The sequence below is a fragment of the Solanum dulcamara genome, chromosome 4, assembly GCF_947179165.1.
Source record: "Solanum dulcamara chromosome 4, daSolDulc1.2, whole genome shotgun sequence".
In the NCBI taxonomy this organism is placed as follows: Eukaryota; Viridiplantae; Streptophyta; class Magnoliopsida; order Solanales; family Solanaceae; genus Solanum; species Solanum dulcamara.
Genome location: NC_077240.1, coordinates 5,170,907 through 5,184,015, shown reverse-complemented (window position 1 = coordinate 5,184,015; position 13,109 = coordinate 5,170,907). Strand labels below are relative to the sequence as shown.

Below are 13,109 nucleotides of genomic sequence, written 5' to 3'. Positions count from 1 at the left end.
TTTCAACTCTTGTCGATTTGAATTAATTGGTAAGTTACTATCTTCATTTAAGTTTTATATATCTCTATTAAAAATAGGTCAAAAACGTTATCTCTTTTTCAATAATTGATTTATTTTAGATTGAGAGATTGATTCCAAATTTCATATACGGAATATAATCTTTTAATTGATTCAAGAGGTAACGAAGTCAAACTTAATCTTACAACTTAGTAACTAAAAATAAATATTTGTAATATTTAGAGCATGTTTGTAATAATTAATCTTAAACATTTTTTTTAATAATTGGTTAAAATAAATATTAAGTCAAAAAAATATTCTTTTTAAAAAGGAACAACCAAAAAGTAGAATTCCTAATAAGCCCATACATACAAAGGCTCTTGCAACTTCATACGCCTCCAAGCAGCTATTTCTAATCCATTTTTACCCTTTCCTCCGCCTCTCTGTAAAACCCTAAACCCTAACACTGAACTTCCCCTTTACAGTGACAAACTAGCCTTGGCTGCACACATCTCTCCGTCGCCGTGAAATTGCTACCTCTTCTCTCTCCTCTAATAAAACTGTGAGTTCTTTTTTCAGCCTGTTATGTTTGTGTTCTGTTAGATCCTTGCTCTTCTTATATCTCCAGCTGCTGATTTTAGGTTTAATCTTATCGTTTCCCTCACCTGAATATTTTTTAAAATTTAACATTCTGTTTAAATTAAACATCCGTTTTCGAGTTCTCTAATGAGTTGATTTATATAATTGAGTTTATGGTTGATTGTGGAACAGAGAATGTGTTCTATTGTCTGTGCGACATCACATTTACCCCGGGTTATAGAGATTGTAGGGTGGAGTACATTGAACAGCTAACAGATGAAAGTATGTGAACAACTGATAGGTTTTATTACTACTACTATTTTATTTACAAAATAAAAAATAATGTAACTATCAATGGCACAGTTCTACAAAGAAAGTCTGCAGTTTTTTTCCTGACTGTGTTATGAAATACTACTTCATTCCAATTGATGTGGCATCGTTTTACCGAACATAGAGTTAAAGAAATAAGGCAAAACCTTTGTTATGTTTACCAAATTGCCCTTATCAAAGTCACTTAAATGCTTTACTTTTCTTCACAATAAAGTGTTAAGCGGGACACCATAAGGGTAAAATGAGGATGCTGCCAAATAAGGAAAAGTGACATTCTTTTTGGGAGAGACTGAAAAGGAATGGGTGCCACATAAATTGGGTCAGAGAGAGTAGTGTGAAAGATTTGCATTAAAATAAAGAGTTCTTTCTTACCAGAAATGAAGTATAGTTTACTTTGGAAGATGTAGTTAGGGCACATGTAGGATGCTATGCAAGTTGAACATTGTGTAGTGCATGGTTAAGTGAAATTTTGGATTTAACAAGTTTAAATGCCGAATGAGCTGCGTATAATAGTGTTTATACTTTATCGTATGTCTGTATGAATTAATGGAATAATTCTAAAACTTTGCAATTTCATTTCTGTTTTCTCTCAGAATATAGATTAATATTGAGGATTTCAAGCTTAATGTTGTTTTATTTTCATCAAGAAAACATTTTCTATAAGTTCTCATAATTTTCTGTATTTTAGGAACTACTAAAATTGAACTTAGGAACTTTGCAATTTTTGACTTTTTTTTTTATCTTAGAAAATATAATGCTATTTTTTAGTACCTCACAACTTGGACTTTTGACATGATAGACAAACATTGGAATCATGAGCATGGAGACAGTTGGGTCTGAGCAGTCAAGAGAGAAGATAAAGAAAGACAAGAAAAAAAGGAAGGCCGAAACAGATGGACTTGATACCCCTTCAACCTCTCACAAGATTTCTAGCAATCCTATGGAGAAGAAGAAGCAAAAAAGAGCTCTAGACAAAGAGAGGCACAGAGTGGAGTCTGAGAAAAAGTTTGAATCCAAGCAAGAACTAACGGTGTCTTCTGAATCGAGAAGTAATCAGAGGACAGTGATTTCTCCTACTACTAGTGGGTTGCCTGAGTTCCACATTGGTGTATTTAAGGACCTTGCAGCTGCTGAGGCTTCCATTAGAGAAGCAGCTGCTCATTCTTTAGTTGCTGAGTTGCTTGAAGTGCAGAAGGCTTATGATATTCTAGAGAATAAGGAAGTGGTTGAGGGACAGCTCAAATTGGAAGCTGAAAAGGATGATGGGTTGAATAACTGTGCCCCTTCATTGAGATATGCAGTTCGGAGGCTAATTCGGGGTGTTTCTTCATCAAGAGAGGTGGGTCCGGTCATCTTTTAACACAATGTTCTGTGATTTTGTTGAAAATTAGTGCCTTATTATATTGACGATTTAATTTGAATGCTTTAATAAGGACTATATGCCTTCCCATCTTCATTTTATAGTTGAATTTTTTTAAGGAGACTAATATCTCTATGGGTTCTTGTTGACATACCCATCTGATGAAAGCACAGTCATGCTGGAAAGGTTGTTTCGTACAATATGATGCTTAGGCTATTCTCTTCTGTCTTTACCTTTGAAATGTTTTTTTATAATAGAATTATAAAAGGTTACCTTATGATCACTCTGGCAGGTAGACACTGACAGCTTGTGTCATTGAAATTTTTTAGTTGTCCCATGCTATACAGGTTTGGATTAAAGGTTAAATGAAATAATGTAGGCTTAGAGACAGATGTCTCTTGTGCTTATAGTTCCATGTGCCATGGTTGTCTCGATGAACTGAACGTTCCCATAGAAAGCCTTATCTGTTTTCTTGTTTGTGCAGTGTGCAAGGCAAGGGTTTGCATTAGGCATGACTGTTTTGGTTGGTGCAGTTCCATGCATAAAAGTGGATGCGCTGTTGAAGCTTATTGTTGAATTATTGGAGATCTCTTCTTCCATGAAGGGTCAGGTGGGAAGGATCGCCTTTTGTGAACTACTAGTTTCCTTTTGTGAACTACTAGTTTTCTTATGGGCTGTCTTAACAATTTAACTTGGTTTTGTAGGACATAAAAGATTGCCTATTGGGACGCTTATTTGCTTATGGAGCTATTGCAAGATCAGGGAGATTAACTTTAGAGTGGACTGCTGATAGCAACACTCCTTATATTAAAGAATTTGTTGGTTCTCTTATCTCGCTGGGAAAAAAGAAGCTTTACTTACAAGAGCCTGCTGTCTCAATTATTTTGGAATTGGTTGACAAGGTCTTTAACTTTTACAAGCTTATGAATTGCAAATTTAAGCTTAGTACATTCACTTTAGTTATCTATTGAAAATGACTTCACTGATTGGCTTTTCTTGCGTCATTACAAACTTGTATGAGCTTATACGTCTCCTTATGAAACTTTTAGGATCTTTTTCACTTGCCTATAAAACATCATCTCTTCCTGCTCTTCCTGCAACATCTTACTACTTTTTGGGCAAGAAAATGTTATACGCTTATCCAAATGATATCACCTCTTCCTACTACTCTAAGATGTGGTTTGTCAAGTTGCTGATTTGACTTTCTGCATATAGTGTATTTTTGCTTCACCATATTGTCCTTGTCCTCTACTTTAGGTCTTTGCTTAGGCTGCATTCTGTTTAGCCATCTCACCATCCATATTTTTGCCATGTCAGTTACCTGTTGAAGTTTCGTTGAATCATGTACTTGAAGCTCCTGGACTTAAAGAGTGGTTTGAAAGTGCAACAGAAGTTGGAAATCCTGATGCTTTGCTTCTTGCCCTTACTATACGTGAAAAAACTGGTGTCGATAATAAAGATTTTGGCAATCTTCTGCCTTTTCCATATGGCCCCGGCCAGCTTTTCAGCGTGGAACATTTGTCCGTGCTTTCCAATTGCTTGAAGGTGCTACTGAACTTCTTCATTTTCTTTCCTTGAAACAACAACATCATATTTTGATCTGTCGACTTTATGGATGTGCAGGAATCCCACTTCTGCCAGCCACGAACTCATAGTGTATGGTATTCCTTGGTAAATATTCTTTTACCTGAAAATGTTTTACAAGATTTTGATCCCTCAGCAGCTTTAAATTCCATAAAAAAGCACAAAAAAAGCCGCAAGGGTAGCTCAGCAGAAGAAGATATTGAGAAAAATCTTAAAATTTTTTGTGAAGTTATCATTGAAGGATCACTTCTTCCATCATCTCATAATTGCAAGAATTTGGCTTTCAATGTTTTGCTGCTTCTCCTTCCAAAACTGCCCGCATCGTGCATCTACAACGTCCTGTCGTACAAAATTGTACAGTGCTTAAAGGATGTTCTTTCCACGAAAGACACTAATCTATTCAAAGCTGGTCAATATTTTTTAAGAGAATTTTCCGAGTGGGTCAAGCATGATGATGTTAGAAGAGTGGCAGTTATCATGGCTTTACAAAAACATAGCAATGGGAAGTTTGATTGCTTCACCAGGTCAAAAACAGTAAAAGAGTTGATGGCTGAGTTTAAAACCGAGTCTGGATGCATGCTTCTAATTCAGAACTTAGTTGACATGTTCTTGGATGAAGGTCGTGCTTCAGAGGAGCCTTCAGATCAGAGTCAAACTACAGATGACAACTCAGAAATTGGTTCCTTAGAAGATAAGGATTCTATTGGAGCAGTAGGAGCGTCGGATTTTTTGAAAGGATGGGTTGTAGAGTCACTTCCCAATAGCTTGAAGCATTTAAATCTGGATACAAATGCAAGGTTCAGGGTCCAAAGAGAAATTCTAAAATTTTTGGCAGTTCAGGGTCTATTTTCTTCAACTCTTGGAACTGAGGTGACATCTTTTGAATTGGAAGAAAAATTTAGGTGGCCAAAGTCTGCCATTTCAAGTGCTCTTTGTAGGATGTGCATTGAGCAGCTACAGTTACTGCTATCAAGTGCTCAAAAAGGCGAAGGTCCTCAAGTTGTGGCAAGTGGTCATGAAGCTAATGATCTTGGAGCTTATTTCATGCGATTTCTTACCACATTGCGGAATATTCCTTCTGTTTCGCTGTTTAGGTCCTTGGGAGATGATGATGAAGAAGCTATCAAAAGCCTGCAGGCTATGGAGTCTCAGCTCTCAAGACAGGTGATATTTTATGTTACTTCATTTTGTAGCATCGTAGTAGTGTTGCTGACCTCAATACTAGTCAAAGTTTTGTGCCTATGTGAAACCAAAGTCCCTTGCTTTAGTCCTTTTAATTGTCTCTTTTATTGTTTGATAAGAACGTACTCCAGCTTTGGTGTGTGGAATCTCAGTAAGCTCTTAACTGAAACAGCCATAGCCTGTTATTACTCATCTTATATTTGTTATTGCCATAAACAACTTGTATACTCTTAATGCCACATTAACCACTATTCACCGTGTACAGGAAAGTGAAAGCTTATTAATTTCTTCTGTGAAGAAGTTAGATTGTCAATCCTTTTCTTCTTATTCTTTTCTCCAAACAATGGCAGGAGAGAAACTTGGGTCCAAGTACTGACACAAATAAGTTTCATTCCATGAGGTACCTTCTGATACAATTGTTGCTTCAAGTCCTACTTCGCCCTCAAGAATTTTCTGAAGCCGCCTCTGAATTGGTTATTTGCTGTACAAAAGCTTTTCGTTCTTCTGATCTTCTTGCTTCCTCTGGAGAAGATGATGTAGAGGGAGAGGACACACCTGAATTCATGGATGTTCTAGTGGACACCATGCTTTCATTGCTGCCACAGTCCTCAGCTCCGATGCGGACCTCTATTGAGCAGGTAAACGACAGAAAAAAAAGCATAATATCCCATCAGTTCTTTTGGTGATTTAATATCCCCCAAAACCCGGGCCTATTGATACTCTAATCATTATTTCTAATGCGTTATTGCACCTACTATATTTTGATGTGAACTCCATTCTGAATCTTTTTGACCAAATTGATAAGAGTAGAAACTTAAAAGGAGGTGAAGCTTTTACTTATATGGCAACTCCAGTTTCAAGGAAAAAGACCGAGTTATAACTACTTCTCAATCTCAAGCTGTTAGGAGGCAATATGAATTTTCACTATTCATGTTGCTCCATTTAGACCCATCTCAATCTTTTTTAGCACTAGAAGTTCTCTACATTTTTTACTGGCAAACTAATGTCTTGACAAAAACTAGAAGACTCCTAGTGAACGTTGGACTTAAAGTAAGTGTACCAACGATGATACTTTAATCCCAACTAATTGGTATCACCAATGTGGATTTTTTTCTCATTGTACCTCACCCCCCTTTAATATCTTTAGTGACCATGGTTTATTTAGACCTGTTTAGATTGACTTTTAACTTATGACTTATAAGACAAAATACATAAGTTAGAAATTCTTGCTTATCGCTTATTTTTGTTATTTTGGCTTAAAAACAAGTGCTTATAAACACTTTTATTTTATCCGGACACTACAAAATTGCTTTAAAACTATTTTGGCTTTAAAACACCTAAAATAAGCCAATCCAAACAGGCTCTTAATCTGTTTAATTCACTCTTCAGTTTTGATAGTTTTTTCACCAAATTGCGAGCAACCCTAGGTAGTGCAATATTCCTCCCAAGAAACAAAATTCATGATGATGCTAGGTAGTTGCTCATGCTGGATGTTTAGGTCTATTTAGTTGTCAGATAGATATCTTTTTCCCCCTTTTTCTTGCTAATTGTTGAAAGGCGATTTGAAGCTTCAAGTTCAAGTAATATTCAAATTTTAAGCACAAAATTCACCTTTAGCACCAAATCTGCAAGCCTTACCTAAAGGGAAGATGTAGTTTTTATCCCCACAGTTTGAAACTCAGTGGATAATTGGCTTGCCCTTTTACACTTAAATATTAGGCTTTTTTGTACGGCAAGGCACACTTGTGATGTGCTCCTAACTCGCACATGCTGCACTTTGCAATTTAAAGAGAAGATTTTTCTGAATGCAGGACTCAATTCATCCTTTTCTGTAGTTTTGCACTTGGATTGACCCTTAATTATTTCACATGAATGAAAACTAGTGAAGGCAGTGCTTCATTAAATTCCTTTGTTGGGATACACCTGTTGTAGTGGGTTTCTATTAATGGTACTCCGTCTTGTTTTTTCTCAGTTCCCTTTTCGGTTATTTTCAAATAAATTGAACTCTTTAGTCTTTTCTCAAATTGTTGAAATTTATGATTTTCACTAGGGAAAAAAATCCTTATAATAATACTCTCATATTTTCAGATTGACTTGACATGGTCATATATAAGAACTCATTAGAACATGCTTTTGCTGATCTCTTCGTTATAGAGTTGTTTGCTTATCATGCAAAAAGTTTATTTTTCATGTTCTTTCGATGCTCCTCCCGTCCATCTTTCTAGAGGTGTAAGGGGATGAGATCTCTATAGCTCTCAACTATCTTTCATATCCATTGATACTCACCATTCAAAGCATGTAGTGGATGCATAGTATGAGTACATGGAATTTGATTGTTGTGTTTTTTTTTTTAAAATGTGCGTGTTTGTATTCTTTTTGGATATTGTGGAGTGTCGGCTAGCTTGCGCCCACCTCAACTAATTCCATAGGTACCTGCACCTCCCACCATAACAAGTACCGAGTAACTCCGTCCACCAAGTTGACTCCGCTGGGAGTTGAATCTGAGACCTCGCGATTCTCAACCCATCTCATTGACTAAGCTCCTTGGGTGCATGTATGAATACATGAAAATTGATTGTTTGTGTTATTTTTAACTATATTTCTCTTTTTGAAGTACCTGACGAGTTTGTGTGGATCTTCATCTCCGCAATAGCTGGTGTTGCTCAGGCTCTTCTTCACCTACTTAAAAACATTCTTTTCTTTATAGGTTTTCAAATGTTTTTGTCATGATGTCACGGATGATGGGTTACTTCGAATGTTGCGGGTTATTAAGAAAGATCTCAAACCAGCCAGACACCAAGAAACTGACAGTGAGAATGAAGATGACGATGATGACGACGTTCTTGACATTGAAGAAGCAGAGGAGTCTGATGAAGCAGAGATGGGTGAAACTGCGGAGAGTGATGAACATGCGGATGACTCAGAGACAGTAGTTGGTGTTGAGGGTGTTATCTCAGAACTTCCTGTAGCTTCTGATGATGATTCTGATGAGGGATTGGATGATGATGCAATGTTCCGCATGGACACCCATCTAGCTAAAATGTTCAAGGATAAGAAGAACCAGGCTGGTAGTGAAACGGCTCATTCACAGCTTGCCCTCTTCAAACTTCGTGTCCTCTCTTTGCTGGAGATTTACCTGCATGAAAACCCAGGTAAGTGTTTCTTTATTAACTAAGGGGTCGCTGTTTCCTGGTCTGTATTAAAAGTAGCATGCTTATATCATCTTTGGTAGTTGTTTAGTTGCTTTATTTAGAACTCAGCAAACCAAGTACAATGTTTGGTTATTATTTTGTAATCCCACATATATTACAGGTTTAAGTTGTGAGTTAATTTATGTACTTTTTTAAGTGGAGTAGAAGATGGAATAATTAACACAAAAATTAGTAATACATCTATAAAAGTACTAAAATGATAAATTTACCCTCTATCACTCCACAGTTAAATTTTGGCTTTGTTTGCGATGCTTTCACGTCCCAACTATGTACCTTGCATCATTTTTATAGATCTAACAGTTTATCATGCATTGTAAAATAAATATTTTATTTTAAGAATTATATAATGTATATTATTTTCTAATACAACAACATACCCATTGTAATCTCACAAGTGGGGAACAAAAACAAATATCCAAAGAAATAATTCATGCATTGGTGATCCCTACATAACCAAGCTCTGCATAACTGACCCCTACATTACTTATTCCAGCATAACTAAACTCTGCATTACTCATACCAACTTGCATAAGTGATAACTCTGACCAGCAACCAAACGAGCCCCCAAGTGTATTTATCTTAAGGATTTCTAACTTGATTTCAAAGCATGATCTCATTATATATAATATTAGATCATATCTTAATTCCATGATTAGCTTTGTGGCATGATCATCATGATCCATAAAAGGCTTCTTGATAGAACTTTTGACCAGTGTAAATGTATCGACAAAAACAGCTAACACTTCTTTCCAACTGGTTGATATTGTCTATGTGGATTCTTTGCTCCTTCCGTTTTTTGTTCTATTAAGTTTGCTTTGGTTAAGTCTTTTGAAACTCTTCCCAATTTGTGATTTATGTCAGCTTCATCTTTTTCATACTCCCAGTTTGTGTACCTACATATTGGTGCATCTTGAGGCGAAGCCAATTTAGACAAACTTTTCTCATTTTATTCTACATGTACTACTTGCTCCTCTGGTGTGGCATCATTTCTCATCTTGTTCAATTTTATCCACCAAACTTCCACTTTAGCATTCACATTTCAACAGTATTTGTCTTGTATACATGTTGACCTTTAGATGCCTAACGTTGCCTCCATAAAATGTTGTTGGACTCACAATTCTTATTTAGCATTCACTTTCCTATCAAACTCTTCCTATCTATGGCATGACATTCCTATCAAACTCTTCTTTTCAGCCATTCTATTGTAGTTCTACATGTATGTCTTTGTTTATGTCATTCTCCTAGAAGTGGAAAATATTACCTATGCTGAATACCATGAAATAAAAGATTAACCTGGCATACATTTTGATCTTATCGCTGAATATCATGATCTGAGGCTGTGGTTCCTCTTGTATTAAGCGCTGCAACTACCTTTCGTGTTTCAATTGTTTATGTTATCATGAACCCAACACCACTGTTTGTTTGATCTTATTGATTCATTAAGGTGTTATTTAAATTTTCCAATTTGCAGGGAAGCCACAAGTATTGAAAATATTCTCAAGCCTAGCTCATGCATTTGTAAACCCACACACTACGGAAGGTAATGAACAACTTGGCCAGCGAATTTGGGGAATTTTGCAGAAGAAAATCTTCAAGGCAAAGGACTATCCAAGAGGTGAAGCCATCCAATTCCCAGTTCTTAAGTCACTCTTGGAAAGGAACTTGGTGCTGGCAGCAAAACCTTTCAAGAAAAAGAAATCTGCTTCTAGCTTGTCAAAGAAAAAGCTGTCTGCCGCCTTGAATAGATACAAAATGATCAATTCACTTGCCCAGAGTTCAACATTTTGGATTTTGAAGATAATTGATGCGAAAAATCTTCCAGAGTCTGAACTTGAGGAGGTTTTTCATATATTCAGAGGAAAGCTGGAGGGCTACTTAGATAGTAAAAGTACTCGAATGAAGTGCGAGTTTCTAAAAGAAGTTTTTAAAAGGCGACCATGGATTGGACATCATCTATTTGGGTTCTTTTTGGAGAAATGTGCTAGTGCGAAGCTACAGTTCCGACAAGTTGAAGCTCTTGAATTGGTTATCGAGATTTTAAAATCGATTGTTTCTTCAAACCCAGATGACAGCAGCCATCTTGCCAAGTTAGGCTGTCTTGTTAATGCATTGTTGAAAAATATGCCCGATAAGGCATCAAGACGAGGTGATGTGCGGAAGTTTTGTGGCAAAGTGATTCAGGTCTTAACAGATCTTAATCTAAGGGCCTTGTTTCTCAAGGCTCTGGAACCTGATTGTGAAGCTCAACTGAGTGACATGTTTCCTGTTTTGAAAAAGTGAATGTTAGGGCAAGGGTTTATGTCTACATCCATTCGTGGAGTGACCAGTTCGGCATTGTTTCTTGGCGCGTTTATTCCTACCATTAGTTATTTGTAGGTTTGTTTACTATTGCAATTTACCCTTTTTGCTAATTTTTGTTTGGTTGCTGAAAAACTTGTAGCAGCAGCCATTTTGGTTATATGTAATCCTTCATAGTAAATGTACAATTCCAAAATTTTGGCATATGGAGCACGAATTTACATCTTACCGGTGATTGATTCCTCTTGTCATTCTTCACATTTTATTACATGACATTATTTGTATTTGGATTCCTTTTGGAAGTTGGAACTTGGTTAAATCTGATTATTGAGTATTATCCAGTATGTGAGGATCGCTTATAACACCCAAAGAATCTTGACAACCATCATGAAGCCAAATGATTTTACCTACACCAGAAATCATCAGCGGGAACAATAAGCTTGACAGTATCAAGGAGTTCATCATCAGTATAGCAATTACATTATTAAATTAGAAAGATGCAACAGAAAACTCCAATCTTGGCTTTGTTAAAAAAAGGCAGAAGTACACAATTCAGAGTAACTTAAGAAAGGGTTACACAACTCCTCCAAGAAGCCATGACAATGTCCCTTGCAGCATTAAATCCAACTTTATTTTTCTTGTCATCATATAACTGAACTTGCTCCTTCATGGAGAACTTTAACTTGTAAGTAAATGCCTTTGTTGTGCTTGCCTCTCACAAATTCACAAATACAATTGTCATTTTTCTCCACTAGGTTCCATCTACATAGACTACGCCATCCACCAACTAGCCATATTCTACCGTCCTTCCAATTCTTTAGTTTCGTGTCAAATTCTCTACCAGCGGAGTCGCGAATGGTCATGCTTGGAGGGAGTTCAAGGTTGTGGTCTCTCACCACATCAATCGGAATGTACTGAATTAGGTACAAAGACTGTTAAATAAGAATGTCACAAGGAATGAACTATAAAATCATTCTCTAAAATAGTTATAGGCTTTTAATTACCAGTTGATCTCTCCTCTTTGATCGTATTTTCGCTACGAAGTAAGGATTGTTTGACTGAGTTGCGCGTCCACTTTTGAATATTTCTGCACCAAATTGGTCATGACGCTCCCTCACCTTGCAAGAAAAGGCTGTTTTGCATCCAGATGAATCAAGAAAGCTAGCTGGTTAGGTTCATATACAAAAATATCATAGAAATCCAGAGATACTTTATCCGTTTCATTTTACATGATGGTATTTTATTGAACATGAATTTAAGAAAGAAGACTTTTTAACACGTATCAAACGTATTAGCAAATGAATTTTAACTTTATTCTTAGACAATGCTATTCCAAAAACTAACAAAAAGTGCCCTTAGGCTCGTCTTGTCAACAAACCAAGCAACTTAACCTTTTTAAAATCCTTTAGAACTTGTTCTCTTGAACATTTCATGGCATTGATATAATTACAAGATGATCCCCAAATATACAAAGATGTCTTTTTTGCGGTAACATACTAACAAGAAAAGCATTGAATAGATTATATGTTAAAATAAAACAACAGTAGATATAAAGATCGTTAATTTGTTTTTACCTTTTAAATGCATCGCCTTTCTCTTAAATGTGTCAGCCCTTTGATTCTCTCCCTCCTCCTCCGTTTCTTCCTCCTCTTCCTCTTCCTCTTCCTCGTGACGTGGGACCTTTTTAGTCTCTTCATATTCCTCATGCTCATCTTCTTCTTATACCGTGTACTCCTCATCATTATCATCAGAAGAACTATTGTTGCTATCTCTGGCCCAATTCTTACCTTTTGGCACTACACTCTTTTTATGTTCAACACTCATTTCTTCTGCTTCCTCCTCCTTCACAACCAATTTTAAACCTCCAGCTCCTTTCTTTTCACATCTAGTTCTTCCAAGTAATTTGAAGTCAAATATTCTATTTCCATCATAGTCAAAAATAAAAAAGTCTCCAAACTCTACGCCATTGTCCTCAATGAATTTTTCCCATCCATATTGAAAATAAAAATGTCTTTCTGTTTTGGTCACTCCTAGAGGCCACATATTGCCAAACCGATCCCTAAGGGAAACCTTCCTAGGTAATTCTCCATTCTTGTAATCGGTAAAACTTGTGGGAATTTTCTGTGAAGAAAAAAAATGTTGAACAACATCAATTTTTTAAATCAGATTGACCATATCGTAAAAACAACTAGTATCAAATGGAAAAATATTTCAAGATCGCTAATAACTTACCAGCCGTTTTGCACAGTTTTCAGAGGAGAAAATCTTGAAGAAGACCTTTTCCATATTTTCTTTTGTTGTCAAACTTTAAGAGAATAGAAGAAAACCTTATAAGCAAAGGAGAAGATATATATAAAAGAGAAGAAGATTACAAAAATCTGATTTTTTTTTGCTTTTTTTCTCTTCTCATGTAATAAATGCAGATATTGATGAGTTATTGTGAGGCAGCTAAGCTTTTTCCTCATTTGGAATTGAACAATTCAGTTGGCATTGTTCTGCACCATTGCATAATATGGAACATTATTAATTTTCTCTGTTTACTTCAATAATTCAGTCAATATACATAT

General features: G+C 36.1%; 1 protein-coding gene and 1 pseudogene across 1 annotated transcript; one reads left to right on the top strand and one right to left on the bottom strand.

Moving 5' to 3' along the window:
* The first annotated feature begins 379 nt into the window (after positions 1–379).
* LOC129885694 (rDNA transcriptional regulator pol5-like) lies at positions 380–10,770 on the top strand. Its single transcript, XM_055960067.1, has 9 exons — positions 380–559; positions 1,706–2,245; positions 2,751–2,876; positions 2,971–3,168; positions 3,584–3,811; positions 3,890–5,014; positions 5,383–5,670; positions 7,740–8,184; positions 9,716–10,770. The coding sequence occupies exons 2-9, from the start codon at positions 1,721–1,723 to the stop codon at positions 10,522–10,524; spliced, it is 3,744 nt and encodes a 1,247-aa protein (XP_055816042.1). The 5' UTR covers positions 380–559; positions 1,706–1,720; the 3' UTR covers positions 10,525–10,770.
* Positions 10,771–10,972: 202 nt separating this feature from the next.
* Positions 10,973–12,828, bottom strand: LOC129884550 (B3 domain-containing protein At5g60140-like; annotated as a pseudogene).
* Between the last annotated feature and the right edge of the window lie 281 nt (positions 12,829–13,109).

Coding starts and splice junctions, on each gene's coding strand:
- LOC129885694 (XM_055960067.1), top strand. CDS start 1,721: ATGAGCATGGAGACAGTTGGGTCTGAGCAGTCAAGAGAGAAGATAAAG. Junction 2,246..2,750: donor GTGTTTCTTCATCAAGAGAG/GTGGGTCCGGTC, acceptor TTGTTTGTGCAG/TGTGCAAGGCAAGGGTTTGC. Junction 3,812..3,889: donor TGCTTTCCAATTGCTTGAAG/GTGCTACTGAAC, acceptor ATGGATGTGCAG/GAATCCCACTTCTGCCAGCC.